We start from the raw sequence: 24,885 nt of genomic DNA, 5'->3' as shown, positions 1-24,885 counted from the left end.
TTGGACGTCTTCCATTTAAATTTTACGTGGGGAGAGTAGAAATTTAGTCAAGGAAGGGTTATGTATCGCGTTAAATTTGATTTTATTATTCTCGAGAGAATTGGAAATGTTTTGTTTATCGTTTAAATAAGATTAAAATTAGGAAAAAATTTGTGTCAGACGAATTCGAAGATATTGATTCTCGATCAATGGATAAAACATCATTAGAAACGCGAAATCTTCTCCTTTAAAACGCTTTTTTACTTATTTCGATACTTCGACTTCCGGTTCTCGAGATATCATCGTGTAAAGAAAAGAGTATTTTTTAATCGCGTTACCTTTAAGCCGATTAAACCGTATTAAAATTAACAAAACTTTAAATCGTTATAAGTCGGAAGATAGTGACTTCCGCTTAACGGATGAAGGATCATTAGAAGCGCGAAACCTTGCCCTTTAAAACGCCTTCTCACTTATCCCGATACGACTTCCGGTTCCCGAGATATCATCGTGCAAAGAAAAGAGTATTTTTTAATCGTTTACTTTAAATCGAATTAAATCGTATTAAAATTAACAAAACTTTAAACCGTTATAAGTCGGAAGATAATGACTTCCGGTTAACGGATGAAGGATCATTAGAAGCGCGAAACCTTGCCCTTTAAAACGCCTTCTCACTTATCCCGATACGACTTCCGGTTCCCGAGATATCATCGTGCAAAGAAAAGAGTATTTTTTAATCGTGTACCTTTAAGTCGATTAAACCGTATTAAAATTAACAAAACTTTAAACCGTTATAAGTCGGAAGATAATGACTTCCGGTTAACGGATGAAGGATCATTAGAAGCGCGAAACCTTGCCCTTTAAAACGCCTTCTCACTTATCCCGATACGACTTCCGGTTCCCGAGATATCATCGTGTAAAGAAGAGAGTATTTTTTAATCGCGTACCTTTAAGCCGATTAAACCGTATTAAAATTAACAAAACTTTAAACCGTTATAAGTCGGAAGATAATGACTTCCGGTTAACGGATGAAGGATCATTAGAAGCGCGAAACCTTGCCCTTTAAAACGCCTTCTCACTTATCCCGATACGACTTCCGGTTCTCGAGATATCATCGTGTAAAGAAAAGGGTAATTTTTAATCGTTTACTATTTCCATCCTTGTCGCATACTCGGACCTCTCGCTCGCTCCTCGTCTCACCGACCTATCCCAAATTCCAGACAAGTGCCAGACGCGATTCCTAGAAAAACATAGTACGCATTTAATGTAGGTCATGGTTCCATTCATAATCTTCGCGCTGTGTTAAGCGGTACGGTTACTTTAAATCCTTATATCTCGGCAACCAATTGAGATATCGGGATAAAACAAAAAGGGATTTCAATGGTATGGTTTTCTCTATCTTCTGAGTGGATTTTGATGAATAAATTTTTAATTCTTCCATATGTTTTTTTTACATAAAAAGTCGACGAATGTTTAAATATCACATGTTATTTACGATTCATGTACAAAAATTCGAACGATCTTCGAACGAATTTGTATTTATAAATTTACCACTTAGTAAGTGAAAGAAAAAAACGATATGCTGCAATTTTATTATCGCGTAGAGTCGATTATTCTATTCAGGATCCAGAGATTTATTTGTTTGAATGGGTCAAGCATGCAGCTACCCTGAGACGGTCGTTTCTCATCTGTCTTTTGGGCGACAGAAGCTTGACGGCGCGGAGAATTGGTATCCCTTCCAGGAACACGCTCTAAGAACACACTGGAATATCTCGTCACGTAGGTCCACTGATTCAAGGCGGTTAGAATTAAGGCAACTTGCGCTCCAAAGTTTGCCTCCTTTTTTCCTGGATGGCCATCCAAACTTGAGACTGATTTCACGGTTTTTACCACGTAACACACGGATAACCATCGAGATCTTCTTCAATATCCGCCAAGTTTCGCTTTGTTTTTTGCCCTCCACGGAGTCACGACTTCGGTTTTACTCTTTTTATATTTGATTTTTCTATTCTAGTGGTTGCTTTCATATTTTCCCTCTTGATCTTTTAAATGTAATTTTCTTTCCTCCTACAATTGTTTAGTATTTGATTTTTCTTCGTTATTTTTATCTCTCGTTGATTCCTTTATATTTCATTTCCTTTTACTTCTGATTTTTTTTGTATTTTTATTTTTTTTAATTTTTTTCTGTTTTTAATTCTTTCCTTCCAATTTGTGTCAGAGAAGGAACACTTAATTAAAATGATAGGTAGTAGAGGTAAAATCATAAAAAGACGTGGTGGCTTTTATCTTCATAAATATAAACGAAATATTAGATTAAACGAAACGTTTCTTTTATTGTACCAATTTCAAGTATATAATACTTTATTGTAAAAATTTTTTAGAGAAAAATAAAAAATTGCAAATTAGTTTTTTTAGGGGAATTACATTGTTATTTTGTTTGCAAATTTTATTTATAGAGCAGATATTCTATTCACTGATCTCGTTCGTTAATTTTTCCATATTTCGCATGAATTACTTGATACAATTTTTTAATGAAACGTTAGCTTTTTATAGAAGCATTCGTTTCATACTTCATGAAAAGAGTATCTATATTTTAAAAAATTCAAAGAGGCATTCAAATTATTTTAATAATGAAACGGTGAAATGATTTCAATTAAAAAATCGTACGAAAAAGGAAAAAAATAATATTTTCTCCTTGATTTCCGTATAATAAATTGATATTTAGATTATTTTTTTTTTACGTATGGAGCGACTTCGTGTAATCATTGGTACAACAATACATATTTATAATTTATTTCCATTTAACTGCGTACGTTATCGTTATTTGCGTTACAAGTGCGCAATCAAATTGAAACATTATTATTTCAATAAAATTTATAATACTCTGTTGATATAAAATGTTTGCATTACCAGTCCAGTTTGTTGTTCAAATTGTAAATAAATATCGGCAAGTATGATTAAATATCGCAGAATTCTCGATATAAATATCGTTTTATGTTAATCCAACGGATAGTAGCTAGCAAAAGTATTTACAGTTGGCGAAGTGCATCGTGTTCGTCTCTTTAAACAATAATTCCGCAATTTTAATTTCGAAACCTTTACGAACTCGATCTCGTTCTCGCACAAATATTGCGTTTCGTCGCAACACGTGTTTTGTGCACTGCAACAAAAACGATCGTTACAACCCTTTGGCGATTACTTGTTCAAACTGAATTCTTGAAACACTTTTTTCATGAAAAAGTAATTTTCCTCGATGATGTATAGAAACTTTATAAATCAGAATTTAGAAAAAACTGTCTAAAAGATCGATAAATTTAATTTTGCTCGTTTGACTTTTATATCGAACTTTTCCAAGGAAATTAAAGTCGATAGGATCATAGGATGTAACAAATCTATGAATTCAGCACATTTTTTTTTCGTATAATTATATTTCATCGATATATCCTCAACAATTTAATGCAAGATTTTTACGATAGATACATTGAACGCAACGAGACTTCGATTCCTCGTCGTGTTTAGTATCTGGCACGATACTTTCATCACCTTGACGATGATTTTACCGTCGATCCCGTATGCCACGCGAGTATCAGAGTGGTTTAATGAGCCATCCCGTTCCTCCAGTCTCGTCTACAGCCGTTTCTCTCGCCCTCCGCCCAACGACCTCGGATTTCCAACCTCCTCCTCCTCCTCCTCCCTTCGAAACTCTGTCCTCCACCCCTTCTCTCTTTCGCCGTTTCACGGCACCTGTGCTACCAGCCTTCGGTCCTGCACACCCTTCGCCACCCTTACAATTACGTAGCGCGTGCTCTGACTAGAGAAACATACACCACAACTAGCATCCCCACCACCAACTCCCCGGGGACAGAGACCAACGGGTGGTCTCCTTCCCCCTTTCGAAAGCATCGCCTCCTGCATTCACAACCGATTTTTTCCCTTCCTTTTCCACCTGATCTCTCCCTTCTTTTTCGAATCCCTTCTCCTTGCCCTTTGCTCTTCCCTTTTTGACTTTTCTCTCCCCTCGTTTCCGTCTCCACGATTTCGATCCATTCCTCCAAAGTTTTCTGTTTTAACTATCTTATTCCGGCTATTAATATACACTCTTCCTCCGCGCTTAATATTCTTCTTTTTCTTTTTTTGTTTTTTTTTTTTTTTAAGGACCGATTCCTTTTCTTTTTTTTCGCTAAGCTTTGTTCGAAGCGTAGAACTTTCTTATGTTTTGAGTCTCTTCATAATTCTGTTTCTTCTTTTTCTTTCTTCCCCCCCTCCCCGTAATCCTCTTCTCTTCAATATTTCAACTTCTTACCTTTTTCTTTTCTCTCTCTTTCTCTCTTTCAATTTCTACCAGTTTCTTCTTCTTTTTCTTCTTCTTCTTGTCTTTTTCTGCTCCAATTCCGTTCCTTCAACAGAATTGTCGTTTGTTTTTTTTTTTTTGTTATTGTACTGCTACTTATTGGAACTTTTTGCACTGTTATTAAACTGCATATTTTCCATTCTTCTCGTTCTCGTTCCCTTTTTTAATCTTGCCCGTTCCCAGTCGCCATTTTCAATTTCATTAAGTGTTATCTCGAGTGTCGTGCCTTCACGCTCCCAGCGTAATCTTTTACAGGGGTTAAAGTTAACGATTCTGTGTGTGATTTTGTGTCAATATGAATACGAAGAGTGAATCGTGCAACAGAATCATTTTGTTTTTCCATTCTCTTCTAGTGTAGGTCGAGGAGGCTTGGAAAACGTGGTCAAAGAAGACTTTTCTAAAATTTTTTCAAAATCATCTTCGTTGAGACGATATTTTTAAAAGTGAGATTCATTACATATTATTTTATTTATTAATTATATACGATTATATTTATATTGTGTTAGGATCATCTTGATTGGTATTCAAAATTTTATTTGACGCCATTTCTTTTATTCAGTAACATTTCGATCCCACTTTTAATTATGTACAACATTTCATTGGATTAAAAAACATCCCTGAAAAAATCGTATGATACAAAAAAATTTTGTTCAATTCAATAATATTTTCTCTCCTACGATAAATTTTCAAAATCACTCGATTCGATCAATGAAAACTTTTAATTTATGTCTCGATATGTTAGCAAAAGAATTATAAATTAAAAATCACGAGGATCGTACAAGATCATAGCCACGAAAATAGTTGAGATAGCTGGTCTTGCGTGCAACGATAATAATTATTCTCGTTGTATGTCATCGTGCGAGGTCACGCTAGATTTTCATTTTGTAACATCCTTTCGAGGCCAAGCGAAGAATCGATAATTCCTGAAGAAGCTAAAAAGCTATGGGTCGCCCCTGATAGGAGGGCCAGCGACGAGGGGGCTTGAATTCTGGAATTTTGACGTAGCGACTCGGATGAAAACTTGAGATTTGACTTCGAAAACCGATGAAACTGCAGTTTGCGGAAGCTTAACTTGCACCCTGAAATTCGAAACTTTACCTTTGAGGAAAGCATGAATCGGTATTAACTCGAGTGCACCGCGGCTGTTTATCAAATATAAACTGACCAATATTATCGCGTATGATAAAGTTCCCTCTATATCGGCTGTGTTTGTGAATGACTAATATCATAATTTCACCATGATGTTAAATAAGTGTTAAATTTTGTTCCAATATATCGGGGTGGAATAATTTTTAGAAAACGTTCGTTCTTAATAACGACAGTTCTCATTTCTATGATTCAAGCTGTTTAAATTAACAACTTTTCCTTTTTGAGACGATACAAGGACTATACCCGTCACTATATTAATTTTAAACGCAAAGATTGACAAAATTTATAATGATATTAACACATTTAGAGAGGCTAGGAAGGAAATTTTGAGATTTTAATAATAAGCTAAATTGCCGTTGTAAAATTACGTATCTTTTCATAAGCTACAGTAGATTACCATTGCCGTAACCATTTTGCGAGATAGCCGAGAAATGGTAAGGAAACAGTATGAAATCGTGAACGGATTTGAAATGTTCTTATTCACACCCCTCTTTGTAATTGTGAATCGGTTAATTCGAAATTTCGAGATTTAATTTCTAAAAATTTCTTCTTCGCCATCCTCTTTTAACCTAAAAATTTATCCCGTCGCTTACGAAATATTCTGCTATATTATTGTTACTGTATTATGACAATGCACAGGGATAATAATAATAATAAAATCAAAAAGTGAAAACTGGTGTATAAAACATTTTTCCCTTTTCTTTTTTCTTCTCGAGACGATACACTTTTTCACAATCCTCACATTTTCTTCGGGAATAATGAAATCAATGTAGCAGCAGCGTTACAAGATTCTTCGCTTAGCCGTTGCACCTCGCGTGTTCAACCCTACCGCGATTAATTCATTTATACGCTTCTCGTTTAATAATTAGCGCCGGCTTGAACTTCTATCCATAAATGCAGAGTGGAACACAGTGTTCCCGGCTTCCCGGCTAACTTTTGTAATCACTTTAAGTGCAGTCGCGTACGACTTGATGAGAATTCGAGCGAATGAAACGAACGCGAAAATCCGTGGCAGTTAGAATGCTGATGCTCGCTCGCTCGAAAATCGCGCCGTTTAGGAAATTGATACCGATTCGTTCCTTCGATGAAAATTGGTTACAGATCGACACTCGTTGCGAATAATCGGATAGGATTGTCCCGCGAATTAATTCGCAAAATATTGTGTGTGATTCGAGAATTAAGCTTCCGTTTTTTTTTTTTTTTTCATTTTCGTCGTTCAAATATAGTTTGGAAAATCTATCAAATATTTTTGAATTACGTTTTCGTTATTGTATCGTGGAATTGTAAAAATCAACCATATAATTAAAATTACACGGGCAGATTGTCACCTCTTCTTTTTCTACAATTGTTCAAATTTTTTATATCTTAATTAGAGAGGATGTAATAAAATATTCAAAATAACGCTCTTTGGAAATAAATTTTGATTTGAAAATTACACGTGAGAAGAAATCTCGGTTCGATTGGATTGATTTTGAAAAAATTTGTTCGAAACTTATTATCTCTCTTTTCCACGATGCGAAACGGAATATTTTTGAAAATTGTCTTGGCAATACATAACGCGTACAAGATCTCCATGCAAACTAATAACAGAGCGATTACAACAAGTTCTATCGCGTCGTCAAATATTCAAATGCAACGCTTTTCGATGAAACGGTTCGGTGAAATAAAACTTTCATCCGTCCGCTTATATCGAGGCCATTTTCTGGCGCCTACGCAATTTTTGAACACGCTCGAAAAGCACTTTTCGATTGAATATCGTGCAACTCGTTTCGTATTGTTTTTTCCTTCCATTGTTTTCGAACATTCGGATACATTTGGATTTTTCAATGAAATAAATTGAAACAATTTTATGATAACAAATATCGAGGACGAATTTTAATTTCGACAAATTATTTCTCTAGTATGTATACCTTTCGATTTGTCAAACGTATTATTTAAATTCGTTTTTTTTATTGATTATCTCATTATCAAATGAATTTCAAACAGCTTGTATACATTATTATAAATTACACGAATTTTCTTGCAATTACAATTTCATTATTTTATAAAATAATCATCAACAATACACACACACGCGCGCATATATATATATATATATATACAAGCCACATATTCAAGAAACAACATATTGAACAAAACATCTACAATCTGTAATCATCCACGTACATTATCACGTCGAGAAATACGTCGCCTAATGAATCGAACATCGAAACGAAATGCCACCTCGTCACACGATGGAATATTTAGGGCCAGAATTCGATCGAGAATTCGTATAACGCAATCCATTTCCATTTGTACACTTGATTAGAATATCGACGCTGTGGTGCCAAGGGGAGGAAGAGGGGAGGGTTCGATGATTCGCTTTCCACCGTGACACGAGGCCAATCCGCCTGGTATCGGTTTCGTTCGTTTCGAAACACGAGCAATGCAAGCACACTGTTTAATATTAACGCTGGTTAACGCGTGCATTATGTCGAGGATATTTACATGGCGGATCATGCGTGGCATCACGCCACGCGAGGAGAGGAGTTTTATTATTTATAATGGACGGGCAAGAAGCGCAAATATTTTCGGTGTGCCGGGTTTCTCGAACTAATTTTAAGCGTGGTTTACGGGATCCGGAAAGGGAGGGAGGGGAGATCTTTGGGTTAATAATTGATGAACAGACGCGGTTATTTGTTAGGATATGGAGTGGAGGGCTGCTTAAAATATCTTATTACCAGATTGGTAATTTAAATATTCACGATGGGATGTTGGGGAAATTTTGAGAAATATCAATCTCTTGTTTAATCTCACACAATATATCTATTATATCATCTTCTAAAAATTCAATATGTGATTATGCTAAGAGAGAATCGAGTGCATACAGAAGAGAGATTTTCTTTCTCGAATTACTTTCCTTTCCGAACACAAATATATTAGAAAGTTTATTCAAAGAAAACGTGGGATTTCATCCCCTCTCGAATTAACCCGAACGAGAAGTGTTAAGAAAGAATTTGAATCGTCGCCACCGATTCAATCTCCCCCTCGTTTGAAATTTACGAGGAGGAGGGAGGGAGCCGTGTAAAGTTAGCCGATTTGCCATCGGTCAACGAGGGGCAAAAGTATGATCTTTCATGGCGGCCGCCGTTTCCTCGCCTCGTACGATTTCACTACCAAATGCGAGAAAATATACGCTTGCCTCGTCTCGATGGTCGCCTCGATGGTGCACATATCATCCTCCCCCTCCTCCGCGTGTTTTTCCGGGGGGAATCGAGGAAGGATCGAAGTTGGAAACAAGGAAGGAAGGAAGGGATATCGAGAGGGAAAAGAGAAGAGGGAGAAGCTCGATGGCGCACCATAATGTATCATTTCGATGATCCGATCGGTGAGTTAAGGGAGTTTTCGAGGCAACGGGAGTGGATTTACGTGGATGGTGCGTGGAAGTTAACCGCTGATCCGGCTCCAAGTGGCGGAATTCACTCTTGCACTTTCCAACGCCATAATTCACGAGCCGGTCGGATATCCAGGATTTCGGGACGTTATGGAATAATCTACGGGATTTTCGTTTTTCACCGTTCCTTCCTCTTCCCTTTCTCTCATCTCCATCCGAACGATCGATCTCTGGAATTCCTTTAAATTTTTCCCTCCCCTCTTGATTCGAAGGTGATTTCTCGATCGTTTCAAGATACATATATATATATTTTAGAATCGTATTGGATATTTCTATGTATATTGTTTTCACAACAACAAATTGAAAATTGGAAGTCGTAATATTTGGATGGAGAATTAGAATCGCTTAATATTTTCATAATATTGTTCGATGAAATTGAGATTTATGAAGATTAGAAACGAATCGTTAATTATCACATTCTCTCTCTTAAAGAAAAAATAATAAAGAAATTTAAAAAAGCAATATTTCCTTCACACTTGATCCACGAGGTGATCGAGACGAGCCTCGCCGGATCAGATATCTCTCGAAGCAGATTTAAATCAATCAATCAAACGCACTCGTACAGAAGAGGAGGAGGGATGGGTCGCCGCGGCGTTAAATTTCAACCGCGCAAATGGTAAACATTTCCAGGAGCTGGCTGCCTCTCTCGTAAAACCGATCGACCTCGTTACAAATCATCCCTCTCCTCCTAGCCGCTCTCGAGTCCCCCAAGAGCGGGAGACGCGCAAACACACTCTTCTCCCGCCGTGTTCGTACTTTTCCATCTCTATTCTCCCCTCTTTCTTTCTTCCTTCCTTTTTCCTCTTCCCTTGTTGCCCGGTTTTTTGCGGCCAAGGCGTTAAACCGGGCGACTATTAAAACCGCACCGGTTGCCAGTTCCAGGCGAACGGCCATATTTCGGTGTCGAAACGTCGAAAACGAATTCATGGCCACCGTTGCCCAGCCAGGACACTGTGAATTAAAGCTCGCCTCTCGGCAAATGGACGAGCGGAAGAAGCGCGTCGTCGCTATTTTCTCTCGTTTGTGAAAAAAAAAAAGAAAAGGAGGAGGGATGTTCGAGCACTTAGCGAATGATTTTTAAATTGAATCACGTTTTTTTTTTCGGAAATCCTCTCTTCGTCTTGTTCCTGGTATCCTTCTGTCGTTGTTTCGTCAGATTCGGGGGAAAAGAGGTGGTTGAGGAGAAAGGGGGGGTGGAACAAGATTCGTGGTTTTCTTCGATGAAGCAAAAGAAACTCTGGTTTTTCGCGGGAGGGCAATTACTCTCGATTGTTTGGCCCGGATGTCTTTTGTTTAGGTGTGAAAGAAACGATAGATGTTCCCCCCGTGCTGTGAACAGGTAGAGATTTCGAATTTGTGGAATTTGTTCCGTTTGTAATCGGATTAATCGATGGTTTCTTTAGTTTTTTGATCGTTCTTATTTCTTGTTGCTTCATCATGATTGCACTCATAAATTAATGTAATATCAAAGTATCTGGATATAGTTTTTATAAATTGCGATACGAATACAAAAAAAATCTGATATTCTTTTTAAAAATTTTGAAGCGTTCGAAATGAAACAATTCATCAACGTAATGGAGAATCCTTGCTATTTAAATCGTACAAATAAACAAAAGTTCGAGTAAATAAATTATTTCGAATTGTAATATCGGTGTAAGAGGTGTAAGGATGAATTTTCTTCGTTTTAATAGCAGCAAGTTTTAATGGAAGACAGAGTTTCTTAAAAATGGTAAAAAGTTTCTCAAAACTTTAACTCTAATAATTTATTAATAGAAAAGGACAATAAAAAATAATGTATGATTACACGTTTGAGAACAAAGTTCGAGTAAACTCGGGGAAATTGTTTCTAATCGAAATATCGAAAATAACTGTAAAGATGAAGTTTCTCTCGTTTCGAAACAAAGTGGAAGTATAAGTTTCGCGAAACGGTTGAAACTTTCATTTAAAACTCGAAGATGTACAATTTCCTGGTCAAAGGAAGTAATTAAAAATAATATGCGAAATAATATGTCTTCGAAAAAGTTCAAACAAAATTCGGAAAGTTACGATCAAACTCTCTCTTTCTCTCTTTTCGAAATCGATTAAATAGAGAAATCCATTTTAAAATTTCGTATAATTTACCTATCGAGCGATACAATTAAAAACAGTACAATGAGTTAGTGGAACAAAGTTCAAGTGAAAATAAACTTCAAGAAAATATTTACGGATTAAGTTTTCAAAATAAACGGGAAGTTTCTCGAAAATAGTTAGTTTCTTCATTCTTCAAACTTTCTATATTCTTTTTTTTTTTTTTTTTTTCAAAACTTCAAAATTTTTTAAGATAAGCGATAAAAGAAAGTATAATTGAAAATAAAACTGTGCAAACTTTCATTTGTATTATACCTTTTTTTTAAACGAGTCAAGCGACATCGAATGTTTTTGAAAAAATTGACTTTGCGCCATATTTTTCAAATGCTCGTTTCTTCGTCTCGTCAGAACTGTGGAAAACTTGATTCCCTCAAGAAATTCGACGCCGCCAAGACTTCACCGACACTTGGTTTGTCAGACTGCAATTTAGATTAAAAGGAATAATTACAACGGCTATTTCGCACGGAACTTCACGTGCTCGTAAATCTGCTCGCTCACTTCTCACAACCGAGAGATTTTACGGAGAACTTCCGTGCGCCGATAAAACGAAAGCAAATTAAGACACCTTGCTTACCAGACAAAAATGAAATAATAAGAGTTTTTTTTTGGGGGGGGGGAGGAAGTGGGAAATTAAGTTGCCTTTGAGCAAGTGTAAAATTCATAAAATAAGGAGAATACCACCATGGACAAATGGGTTTTCTTAATAAATAAGATGGCGAAATTAATTCTACGTCCTACGAGCAAAGTCCATAATGATGTTATCAAGATACTTTCATAATAAGCTATGGTTACTTTAATTAAAATCGCAGCATGATAAACATGGTATAATTAAAACTTATTATTTAAATTTAATTACAAATTTTATACAAGTTTTTACAGCGAAAATTAATAATTATGGTATAGAGAGCATCTTTGAAAATATTCAAGAAAATAGAAATTACGAAACTTCTTTTTCTTCCCTAGATAGATTTTCACGATTTTTAAAATCAAACCTGTCACTTTTTAAAATTAAAAAAAAAAAAAAAAAGAAAGAAAAAGAAAAAAGTCACAGGAATTGTTAAATAAAAGTAATAATTCATTTCCAAATTCAAGAAACAAAGGAATTCAATCTGTTTAACGATCGTAAACGAGGTGGATACCGGAAGGGTGAAGTTTAACCGATCCATAAGCGTTGTCTGACTAAATCGAGGGCAATCTTATTTCCATCCTACTCGAGAATAGTTCTGGTTCTGTACGTACGTCGATTTAGTGTCTTCGACGGGAAGTTTCCAGATGCTTTTAGTGGCCTTGGTTGGCGTGCATACTTCCGGTTGGCTTTACGGGGTCCCTTCCTATGCCAGTTAAGCGGATGTCTTGAAGGTTCGAGGACTCGACAGCTTGCGGGCTAAGTGGTTGTAATACCTTTAACCAGAATATGTTCCAACTTCTGTTGGAAAACATAGAATCAGAAATCTTGGAACCGTTTTGTAAAGCTCTTCGAAGACAAAGAATGTTGAATAAGATCTTCAAGCGTTGATCTCACAGCGTTAACAAGAAAGAATGAATATTCGTTAGAATATCATTCGTCTTTCTCGTTTGCATATCTTCTTTCCTTTATTCTGTTTCGTTTATTTCTTTCATATCTTGTATTGGAAATTTTTTTCATTGTTTTAATATAGATGGATAAATTATATGGAGAAGTTTAAAAGTTTTTTTAATTTAACTACTTTTATTTTTGTATTGAAATTAATATACAAAATAGGGCAGAGTGAATTTTTAAAAGCGAAGGATTCGACGACTTTAAGCGATTGTAAAGAGTACTTAACCAGAATGTAATCCTACTTACCGCATTGCCAGAAAACTCGTCTCGAGTTGTATAACAGTTTACCCTGCTACTTTGAAATTTTCTGCCGGACCAAGTCGGGTTTACGAAGTAAATTGAAACTAATTGCGCTTGTCAGCATTTAACGTTTACTTTGACTATTTGGAATCTAATGAAACCGATGGGATGCGGGATTTACTCTGTTCATTGTAATTTATATAAAAATTTAATAATCAATCTAAAAATATCTTCGTTCGTTGATTGTCAATTTTATTGTGGAAACGTTTAACTTCTTACTTCTTCGTAAATTTTAAAATAAATACGTTTCATTCAAATGAAGAAACGATTCGTTTATTTTTTTCATATTCATTTGTCACAAGATCAATATATAAAATTCTTATAATAATAAGTTGAAATGTTAAATTTTAAACTCATTGTCTGATTCGTTTAAATATCCTATGATATGATAATTTAAACGTTCCATTAATATTTTATCGTTAATTAATTATTTTACAAATTTGAACGAGAAAATGGGAAGAGATAACCTAACAAATTAGAATCTTTTTAACAAATGGAATTCTCGTTATTGAAATTTATTGATTTTAAATGCACTCCTCTCTTTACATAAATGTATCAAATATTAATTATACAGAATAAATTTATATATAAATTACATCATTATCATTTTATTTAATTTGAACATTCTCTCTTTAATTTATATTCAACGTACAAAATACATCTCTAAATATATATATATATATATATCTCCAAAAATATTGAGATAGTTCGTTTCAAATGAATAGGTTATGCCACTTGACAAACAAAAGGAATCGTTGTGTAAATATCTCACAAATTAATCAATCAACTATGTTTGCCGAGAAGATTTCTTTGTTGCATTAACTTGAAATTAGAGAATTACTTCAAACATTCTTATGATGATTAAGAACGTTTTATGATGCATGAAGTTTGTGCAATAGTGGGGGAAAAAAAAATTGAAAAGATGAAAAGGGAATTGGTCCAAATATCCAGAATCTTCCATTTCACTTAATATTTTACATATCAAACTTCTCTTGAATTCGTTCCCTTTCGAAAACGATTTCTGTAATTTCTTAATCAAATTTGATTTAATTCTATTCCATGCTGTATACATTGATCAAAATACATCCAAAACACTCAAACATAATATTTTATTCTTCATTTTTCTTTTAAAATTTCTTTTAAAACTTCTATTGAATTTTTTCCCCTTTTGAAAAAACAGTTTCTACGATTTCTGAGCCAAATTTAATTTTATTCAGTTTCGTTCCATACAGATATCTTCAGATACTCCATCTCAAATTATCCAAGATAATATCTTTACAACTTTTTTACTTTTTAAAAATTTCCCCTTGGCTCGTATTACACGCATAACGCGAATTTATGCGTTATAATACTTTCGAGGATACTTTTACGAATATCTTCATAAATTTGAGAAGATATTCAGGATATGGTATCAGCGGAAAGCAATGATCTAACTTAGGTATCTGTTAAATCGTAAGACCAAACGGTCGTTCCATATATTTCGACGATGTGCTCGAATATTTTCCAAGTTCGCCCACAGACAAGGATGTACAGGGATGAAATTGGTGGAACTTAACCGATTCTCTTCTCGGTTTTACCTCTTTACTACCATTGTGCAAGTCCCAGACGTGTTTACGCAAATGCGGTGAAGTATTGCTTTCTCTCGAAGAACTCGATTTATTCGACAAAGAAACGAGCATGGACGTTGAAGAGTCAAATGTGAAAGTTACGTTTCGTTATATCCGTTTCAGCAGATTGCTTCTTATAAAATGTATCATACGATTACATGTAAATTAATTACATTTTTTAAAATTTTTGTTTTATAGAAAAAAATTTTTCATTGATGCAGTATAAATATAAATTCAAATTTTCTTTATAAATATCAACAATTATTTAGGTCAAAATTATTCAAATTATTAAGATGTTAATAAGAAAAGTAAAAAAATCATAAAGTATATAAACTAATTATTTAATATGTAGACTTTTTCTGTTCATGTTCGATTAAATTTATTTTGCAATTGTTTCATAAATGACAAAATTAAGACGAATTTCTTCTAATGTTTCTTATTTAATTGTTTTATATATATATATAAAAATAGAATCACATTCGCAATATTCCAATCACATATTTTCTATCTATTATGACAGAACGCAATCAATCAAAACACATTCAAGCAAGAAACGAGACAAACAGGAAGGAAAAAGGGCTTTTCCGAGTTATTTAACGGTATAAAGGGGCGCATCGAAACAGCAATGCAATCAGATGATAAATCACAAAAATGAACGGCCATAATAAATCTCAGTTACACGATTAATAGGTAAAACGCATCAGCCAGAAAATGGAAGTCCCAATCGAATTTTCCTCATTGCATTTTTATTCATATCCTGTTAACTTTATTCCCTATAAAATATCCCCAAAAAATAATTCCGAAAAAGTAATTGTACGGCCAACAATAATCAAGTGCGTAAATCTGAAAAAAATTGCAATCAAATTGGCTAACTTTTATGCACATTTTTATAAATAAATTTGGATCGTTGAATATATTTGGAAACGAATAAAATTTCGTTTTTGAATATCATTATTATTTTTAAAAACTGTGTGTAACAATTAATCGAAAAATTTATTGGATAATAAAATATTAATAAATTGTTCGATAATTTTTCGAAAGGTCAGAACGTTACAAAAATTTGAGAAAGAAATAAAAACACGAGAATATATTGTTAGTAGAAAAAAAAATAAAATAGAATACCACGAAAGATTAATACTTCAATTCAATTTTATTACAATTCCTAGATTAAAAGTTAGAATCTTTCGTCGATTTTAAAACTATTATAACGAACGAGCAAGCATATCACTAATAATTGAAAAATCGAATCGAGCATTCTTTCATCGTTATAAATATATAAAATTATCATAAATCAAAGGAAAAAGCAAAGAATGAAAAAAATTCAACACAAATTCACGAGCAGAGGCGATAAATATGAGTGAAGGATTGAAAAAAAGTAATTCTTTCGATAATTTTGGATAGAGAATGGTTTATGACAAGCCGTGTGACGATTAAATGGAATGAAACATGTCGTGGCGCAAGAATGTTCATTGGAAGGGTCAGTTTGTAGGTTAAGTGGTCGTATTACGTTCAAGCCTGGGACGTGGTTGAACTTTCCACATATGGGGACGAAGAGGAACGATTTAGCTGTCTCTGGGAAGGATGTTAGGGCTGTGAAGCTATTCTAAAGTTTGTTCTAACGTTGGTTATTAAACAAGTTAATGTCGTTTAATTTTTTTCTGTGGAAATAGAATGTTAATTTAATCCTGTACAGTTAATGAATTGAAAATCCTCTAAGATATTATTATGGTTAAAATACACCACGTAATTCCGGTGAATATGAAAGATAAATGTTATTGGAGAAAGGATCAGAGATGGAATTTTTTTTATTCAACTTTAAGAATCATTATTTATCCAGAAACTACTAATTATTAAGAAAGGATAGCATTTACGAATATTAAATTTGTAAAGGAAACGTTATACCTAAAATCATGTTTATTGCATGAGTATTACATTAATCTTTGAGCAAGTTGCTCGATAATATTCAAGAATATTCTCGAAAACTACTTCCCCCCTGCTTCATCATGCATTAAACGTTCAACAATTTCAAAATCGATTCTTTTTAATAATCGATGGGTTCACACAATTTCTTTCACAGTTGATAAATTCTCGTAACTAATAAAAAAACATCGATTAACATTTCATGGAAAAATAACAAAGATGAAGATATCGAGCTTTCTAATTCGAAAAAAACTGGAACACTGGCTCTCATAGAAGGAGATATTTCCGCTCATAAGTCTCATACATCGGCTCTCTCGTGATATGTGTTCACGAAGCTCGCGAGAGGAAGAAACATGCACGAGAGCACGAAGGGGGTCGATCCTGACACGAGCTATAGTTCTTCGAATCAGACAGCCGGTCAAAGAAGGAGAAGAAGGTCACGGGGAAAGGAAGTGAGAGGAAGAGGAAGAAGAAGAGGAGGAGGAGGAGGAGACGGTGGTAGCACAGGATGGTAGCAGAGCCAGACTGGACGGCGCTGGTCTCGTCGCTCGCGTGGTAAACAAAGCTGTAACTCTCCTCTCGCGGAGAGGAATCAATGGCTGGGTAGCGAGCTCTTCGAGGTACAAACTCGCGGAGGAAACCCTCTCGGAGGCATCTATCTTAGTTTTGGCGTAACGTGCATGCTGATGCACTCGTGGGGAACGCTGTCACAGAATGGTAATTTTTTTCTCTCCCTCCTTCTTTGCTTGATTTTCCTTTTTTTTTTTTTTTGTTTTTTCTTATTCCATTTGATCCCGACACGCGAGATGTAAGGATACGATCGATATGCTTGCTTCTCTCGGTTATTATAATTATTATTATAATTATTATTATTAGGATATTATTAGTATATTAAAATATATGAGAGAGCAATGGAATGAAAGTAGATTAGAATTTTATTAAAAGATTGATTCGATTTTGTTTTTGTTCGGTTAAAAAAAAAAGGCATCGAGTTTTGGCTCGAATTTTTTAAAAATCGAGATGAAAGCAATGATTCGCAGCAGAAGTGATTTTCTAGCAGTGAAATTAATGATTCGTGAAAACTTGGAGCTGCGAATGCTTAGCATTTCATGGATCGTCTGCCACAAATCTCTTCTCAGATATCTATCTTACTTGCTGCAAACAGTTGACGTTTTTTGATACACGAACGCGAACAAAACGAACCATGAAAGATCGGATTGTTGATAGTTTAGATCATTTTTCTTGAGACTTTGACTGTAGAATATATTCACGATTGTTTTTTTTATAAAAACTAACAATATTTATTCTATTTCTTCAACAATACGTTTCTTTTGTTATTCAATATAATACGCATTATTTCGATATTATATATCAAACAATTGTGTGAAAAATATAATTTGAATATAAATATTCAAAAGAAATATAAACTATAATGTTTTAATATAAAAATTACGAACGAAATAAAATTTTTAAATATTTCCTCGATCAAAAATTTAATCTATAATGAATAGTGTAAATATTTTCTTGATACGTCATATTTATATTGCAACAGCATTTCAAATAACAAGAAAATAATCTGTAACAATTTTAAAAAACAAAAAAAATCGTGTTTCTCACTCTCAATTGATCCCAATTGATTGATATATATTTTAACGAATAAATTCAGGCAATACATAAATTGATATAATATTACGATAAAAAGAAAAAAGAAAAAGAATAGAATGTACAACAATATAAAAAAAAAAGGAAGGTAGAATAGGAAAAAAATAGGAGAAACAAAAGTTTCAACAAATCAATTGACGTTCGGATAAAATCTGGAACAGTGAATACAATTCAACTGTAGCTTTCGACATCCGTTTTACATTCCATTCAGAGATAGAAGAGCAACATTCGATTTAACAAGTCGCCCGGGTCCTTTCGGCATTTTGTGGTCGTTTGAGCGATGACGACGAGGTGAAAACCACCGAGGGAGAACCTGTGGAACACTTGGCACCGTACACTGAGGTCAATCGCTCGTGACGAAGGTTTTACAAGGGTGGGAAACAAGGGTGGCGAGACTATTTCAGCAACCATGGTTAAGACCTCAAAGGTGGTTAAGTCGAGCTGAAGATTGTGTTTAGTGGTTCTTCTATGATACGATGTTTGATCTCAAATAGACGATTCTATATATTTCCAAAATGAGATAATTATGTTTTATATTTATCATAGAAATTTTTTTTTTTTACGTAATTCTTATTTATAATCCTTTTAAAATATCAATTATGTCTAATATTTGATTAAAATTTGCGATTATATTTTTATCTCATTTTGATTGATCAATAAAAATAATGTAATTATAATTTTTATATGTTATTTTATATAATATATATGTATATATTATATATATACATATATGTATATAATATGTATATATTATATATATTCTCTCATTAGACAGTATATATTTTTTAATATAATTCAATTTTTTCTTTTTCATGAATTAAACTCATTGCAGATTTCGTAAATTATTTTTTTTCATCAATTTTCATGTATATATGTGTATATATACGTTGAAAAGAATGAGAAATTATTAAAAAAATTATATAATTTTATTTTTAATTTATTACGTTAATTTTCTCACCATATTGCTGCCACTTACGCGCCACCTCTTAGGTGAACGCGGTATTAATTAATAATTGCGCATTGCGCATCGTTTCGCGCCAATAAATCGACGCCATTAGAACACCATACGTTACGCGGTACGTGCACGCAGTGAAAAATTCGTTCGCATTTTCACTTTATAAAGGCAAACCGTGTGTGAATTGAATAATGTGAAATAAATAAACGTTGGAATAATCATCAGTGCGAATAATATTATTTCAATAACATCAAATTTATCAGTGATTCAGTGTTATTCGGTGTGAGCTGTGAAACATAACCAACGAAAATGAGACGCAATAGGACGATTGCTCACGATTATCGAAAATTTATAGAAGTTTTCAATGCAAGAAGAAAAGAAAATGCAGCTATTTATTATTGGTAAGCAGAAACAAACAAAATTCGATTATTGTTAGTTGTTTTAGTATTAGATTTTCTAGATTGTTAGGTGGACGCCTCAGATTCCCGCCAAAATGAGACAGGTACAGCTAATTTTACACAAATTATTTAAAAAAAACCAATTATGCGACGTGTAATTATATTTGAAAGATATATTTCAAGTTTTTTTTTATAAAAGCGTATGCACTTTGACGTTTTTTGTCTCAAAAATTCTCATTTCGTATTAACACTGGAACACAGTAACGTGCTTTCGTGCGATTTAGAAAATTGAAATACTTAATATCGATCAGAATATTGTTTCTTCAAAAGACAAACACCCGTTGTTCGTCTATGTCTAGAGGAAAATGCTGGGTAGATTTTTCGTGGGTAAATGCGCAATTGCTTTGACGCCGGGTGTCTCGACGCGAATCGTAGAAGAAACATAACCTCTGTTATGGTGACATTCGGCTTGAATAAATGGAAGTGAAAATTTTGTCGTTGAATAAGTAAAACGTAGATAAAAAGCCAGATTGTCATCATGTATATTAATGTTGGTGCTGGTTACGATTATATTTATAAAATTTATAAGCAGATCATTATGTAACTCTATATATTATCTTCAAATATAATTAATATTTAAAATAATTATTGTATTAAAATATATAATATAAATATTATTTAGAATTCTTTTATGAATTGTATTATTCATATATTATATTAATTGTGATTTTTTGTCACAAGAAGAAATCTTTTTTTTATATATTTAATATTTAATAATAATTTCTCATTCAAAAAATTTAATACGCTATTTACAAATAAATTTAATAGTTGTTACAAAGGTAAACTATTAAATTGAAAGCATTTTACTGTTGCAATTAGTTGCAAAATACAATTGTATACTGTTCACACTATCAACTACAGTTAAGATTGTTTCATCAAAGATAGACAATAGTTTCGAGTTGGAAACTGTTCAAAGGTTGCTTCCACTTGATTGAAATTTCGTTTTACACGATTTGAGGTCAACCGACTTAGTCAATCGGTCAGAAGTTGCTTTATGTTAAGCTTTATTGATCGTGAAGAGATAATCCCGATTGTTCCTTTTTGAATCGCTGTAGAAGTTTAATGGATAAGATAAGTTTCTGGTAGAATAAGGATTTCTATTCTGATAGAAGATAAAGATTTAATCAATATTTAGAAAAGATTGAAAAGATTTTTATTCACATTATGTAAAAACTGTGATTGTATAAGAAATCTCAGAATTTTTTATATAATAAAAATCATTTTATTTTTTGGGATGAAATCTTAAATTTCATCATTTATATAACCAATAAGATTTGTTTTCAAAAGAATAATTAGTATACAGCGATATTAAATTAATTTTAAAGAAGTTATATTTTTATTATCAAATTTGAAATTGTTTATAGTAATATTTTTACTCTAATTAAATAATAAAAGCAGTCGAACACAACCTTTCGGTTAAATTATCGTTATCCGCAAATTTATCATCGCGTAATTTGATTCACGTTTCGTTGTGAAACTCGGCAGAGTTTCATCGAAAGTTGGAGAAAATTGAACTGTAACTTTGTGTGCAAGCATAGCGGCTTTTCTACGAGAAACGATTGAAGCTTTGCACGGTCAAGAGAAAATTTAAGGAATTAAAAACTCAATATATCCGAACACGCGTCCAATTTTCCAAGCTATTAATTGATCCATTTTAATTACAAAGTTTGCAACTATATGATTTGATTAGATAGAAAAGTTCTTGTCCAATATCAACACTTTCGTACAATCTCTTAAAATTATTTCCCTTTACGTTTCTTTAAATAACAATTTTATAAATTAAATTTCTTACAAGGAATAACTAATTAAAAAAAATCACAAGTTTTACGATTTCTATCCATCGCTTCTTCACAAGGTAGACAAAACAGAAAAGAAGAAGCATTAACTTATCCAGAGGAAAGATTAAACAAAGTTAAACGCCAGTTAAACTACTATTCGTCCTTTATTTCTTCCTCTTCTCATTCTTTTATTTCTGATCGTAAAGACTGAACCGGTTAGCGAAGACTTATCGCGAGGGTGTCGCAGCGTAAAAGCATATCAGCCTATTTTTCTGTCGTAAGAAGATGGCGTTGCGAGAATACCGGAAGTTAACAACGTCGCGTACACGCGCGAAACAGGTCTTCTTATTTCTCCAGGGACGATCTTCAGAAAGATTCCTCTTTTCCCGTTCTTGCGCGATAACTTTTCTCCTTTCAACGGATCGTTCTCTCCTCGCCGTGTCCGTCATCCGCTTTCTTTTCTTTCTTCTGTATTGATCAGTCCGCGAATGGGCCCTCGTGATCGGAATTCAATCAGTTTCTTACAGACTGGCCGTCGGCGATAAATGAATCCTATCGAATTCCGATGAAATTTTGAAAGTGTACTCGTATTGTTTCCTTTGACTCCAAGTTCCATTTCCTTTTCGTTGTATCCTTCGTGCTGTATTTATTAATTTTTACTCTTTGTTATTTATGTTTTATAAGATTAGTATATTGAAAATTTTTTTAATATTCCACTTGGTTTAATTATATTGTAGTGTAAATTTTTTTAAAAAATTAGGAATTGTAAATTTAGGAAGTGTATGTAAGATTCTATATTTATTGGAATTATATTTATGGTTGTAGAACATAATTTAAAATATCGTATGAGTTGTCTCGTCATTCATATTGCATTTATAATAAAATTAAATTTAAATCATGTTGCAATCTGCATAATGTAATGTGTTTATGTTGTGATTTTTAAAATAAATATAAATATTTTGCTCGCTATAATTATGAAATTAGATTCATGGTTGTAAAACATAAAAATATCAAGGTGAAATAAAATTGAATTGAAATGCTGTTTTCTCTTCTCTTGTGAATTAACTTCGAAACAAGTTTGTGAAGATTAATTTTCCATGTCTAATTTTAAGTAGTTTTAAATTGGAAAAACTGTGGGTTTAATTGTAAGCTTGGAATATGATACTTTTCTTCTTCAGCAAATTAACTTTAAAAGTTAATTTAACTTTTTAATGTACATATAAATTACCTTTAGGAAATACAATATATCTGGTGTATTTCTTGGTCACAAGATAATATCTTAAAAGTAATTACAGAGGTATAAAGTTTTTGTATTTCTTTGTTATTTATATGAATCGAATTTTCATGTTTACAATATTGTTTCAAATATATAGATTGTTATTTTTATAATAAAAAAAAAAACCATCAATTATGTGATATCAAGAGAATATTAAGAATAAATTATGAATCGATTAGATTACAGATTGTTCTTCTTATAATTACAATATCAAATAACTAAGTCAAAATCGTTTTGGAAAAGTAGAATAGTGGATGATCACCATTCTAGGAAAATTCAAAAAAAACAACGATTGAAATTACAAAGATTCAGAGTTGAAAGATCAACGAATAAAAATTTCCATCCATATCATTTACCATAGAATGTTGATATATTTGATTTTCAAAAACAAAACAGATTGAATAGTTTGCCAACTTCAATAGAGAAATTAATTAACGTTAATTGGAATCGATGTGTTTGCGTGGAGCATAAAGGGTTGGGAATTACTTATCGTTAGTAAAGTTTCATCCACGTTCGAGCATTAGATAGACATAGTTATACTTGCTTCTTAGAGAAGGGCATTAAGGAGGTAACTAGAAGAGGATTAGAGGGAATTTGTACAAGATAGTTGGTAAATGAATTGGCAGTTGTCAAATGTCAATCATTAGCAATATATCGAGTACTTTGGATTTACTTCATTACTCTTACCAACAATTATATCCAATAGTTTTATTATTTCGATTAGATTGACAGCAATTAAGTATATCCAACAATAGAAATATATTATACATATTGTCTTTGTTAACATCGTTCAACAATTTTTATATTTCAAATCACAGAAACTTCTTTAACAATTTCAGAAAGAATTTTAACATTGAAATGGAAAGATACAGATATATTATATATAATAATTCTATAATAATTTATTCTTTTCGTACTAACAATTAGATCCAAAAATGATCCAAAGGGTGTATCAGAATTAAATGCATATGCTTGTACAAATTTTCCAAATTATTTTTCAATATTCTTGTCCTTCAAATACAAAATAATTTTATATAATATTTCCCAATTTGTATTCAATATATTCGATATAATCAAAAATATTTTCCATTTCTTTGTTGGATATCTCCAATAACAACACGGGTTATATCATATCTCGACAAATGAGTCCCGTGACGTTAACGATGTTTCGATAGGAATTGCAATTTTATGATAATCGATGCGAGACCGTAAATCCTGTTTATGGCATAACGGGATTCCTGTTTCGTTTCAGGTGGCCTGGATGCTTTTCGACAAGAGCGCCATCCTGACAGTACAAAGTCACGTTATTACCAGGAACCCTAGGATATCCGTGACCCATGATAAGCATAGGACCTGGTTCCTACATATCAAAGATGTTCGGGAGGATGACAAGGGAAAGTACATGTGTCAGATTAATACGGCAACCGCGAAAACCCAGTATGGCTATCTGCACGTAGTAGGTGAGTAATTTATTGTTTTACGAATATTCAAAATTGGAATATTTATGAATGAAAATGACTTGAAAATTTGTGTAAAATTTTTGTCCCTCGTTTTATGAATATTGGGAGATTTATGGAAGAAATAAAGTAGAGTTAAGGAAGTATTGAAATTATTAAAGATAAATGTTCTTCTTTGATCTATATTTGCACACATATCGAAACAATTTTAGTTTGTTAATTTAATATCAATTATATAGAAGATCATATCGTTGTAATAAAGAATTAGGGTAATTAATTATAAGAAAAACTGATGTAGTTAATATAATTGTTTATAATGAGAGTCATTTTCAATCAAAAATATCACTAAATAAAATATTATACATGTATCTTGATATAATTACATATTATAATTACATTAATTTATAGGAAGATCATGTTTTAAAATTATATACTACATTTTATTTAAATTATTCTCTTATATATAACATAATGCGTGTTTCAAATTATTGGTCGAAATAAGTTATCAAACTACTATAATGGATTTTGCCTTTGAACTATCCTATTCATGTTAAAATAACTGCATACATACTTCATTCGATTCGAGTTCGTTCACGTTATATTCGATAGATTTGCAAATACACAGAATGTCCCTCAGAACTCGTTCAGTAATTCACGATATCACTTTTCACTTTGTTTGTTCTGTAATTTTCATATCGAACATTGTAATTATTCTCTCTGCTCATTTTCTGTCTCGAGTTTTAATTAATGATCACGGTTCCAATAATAAAAAGCCTTTTATTTGTGAAATAGACTTGTTCACATATTTTCGCGTGAATTAAATGCACTTTAAATAAGGTATAGAGTCGTATACAAAA

At 32.9% G+C, this 24,885-nt stretch overlaps 1 protein-coding gene across 4 annotated transcripts in view; it reads left to right on the top strand.

Moving 5' to 3' along the window:
* Positions 1 to 24,885, top strand: part of LOC100871130 (lachesin) — a 306,132-nt gene that overhangs the window by 122,870 nt on the left and 158,377 nt on the right. For all 4 annotated transcript variants that reach the window (XM_086903121.1, XM_086903123.1, XM_086903122.1 and 1 more), the window contains exon 3: positions 23,824 to 24,031. In XM_086903121.1, the coding sequence (XP_086759247.1) occupies positions 23,824 to 24,031 (208 nt within the window). The remainder of the gene's footprint in view (positions 1 to 23,823; positions 24,032 to 24,885) is intronic.

This window comes from Apis florea, unplaced genomic scaffold (genome assembly GCF_048593485.1).
Source record: "Apis florea isolate Af1SG1 unplaced genomic scaffold, ASM4859348v1 contig_2278_pilon, whole genome shotgun sequence".
NCBI classification, from domain to species: domain Eukaryota; kingdom Metazoa; phylum Arthropoda; class Insecta; order Hymenoptera; family Apidae; genus Apis; species Apis florea.
This window is presented reverse-complemented; position numbering and strand designations above follow the sequence as displayed.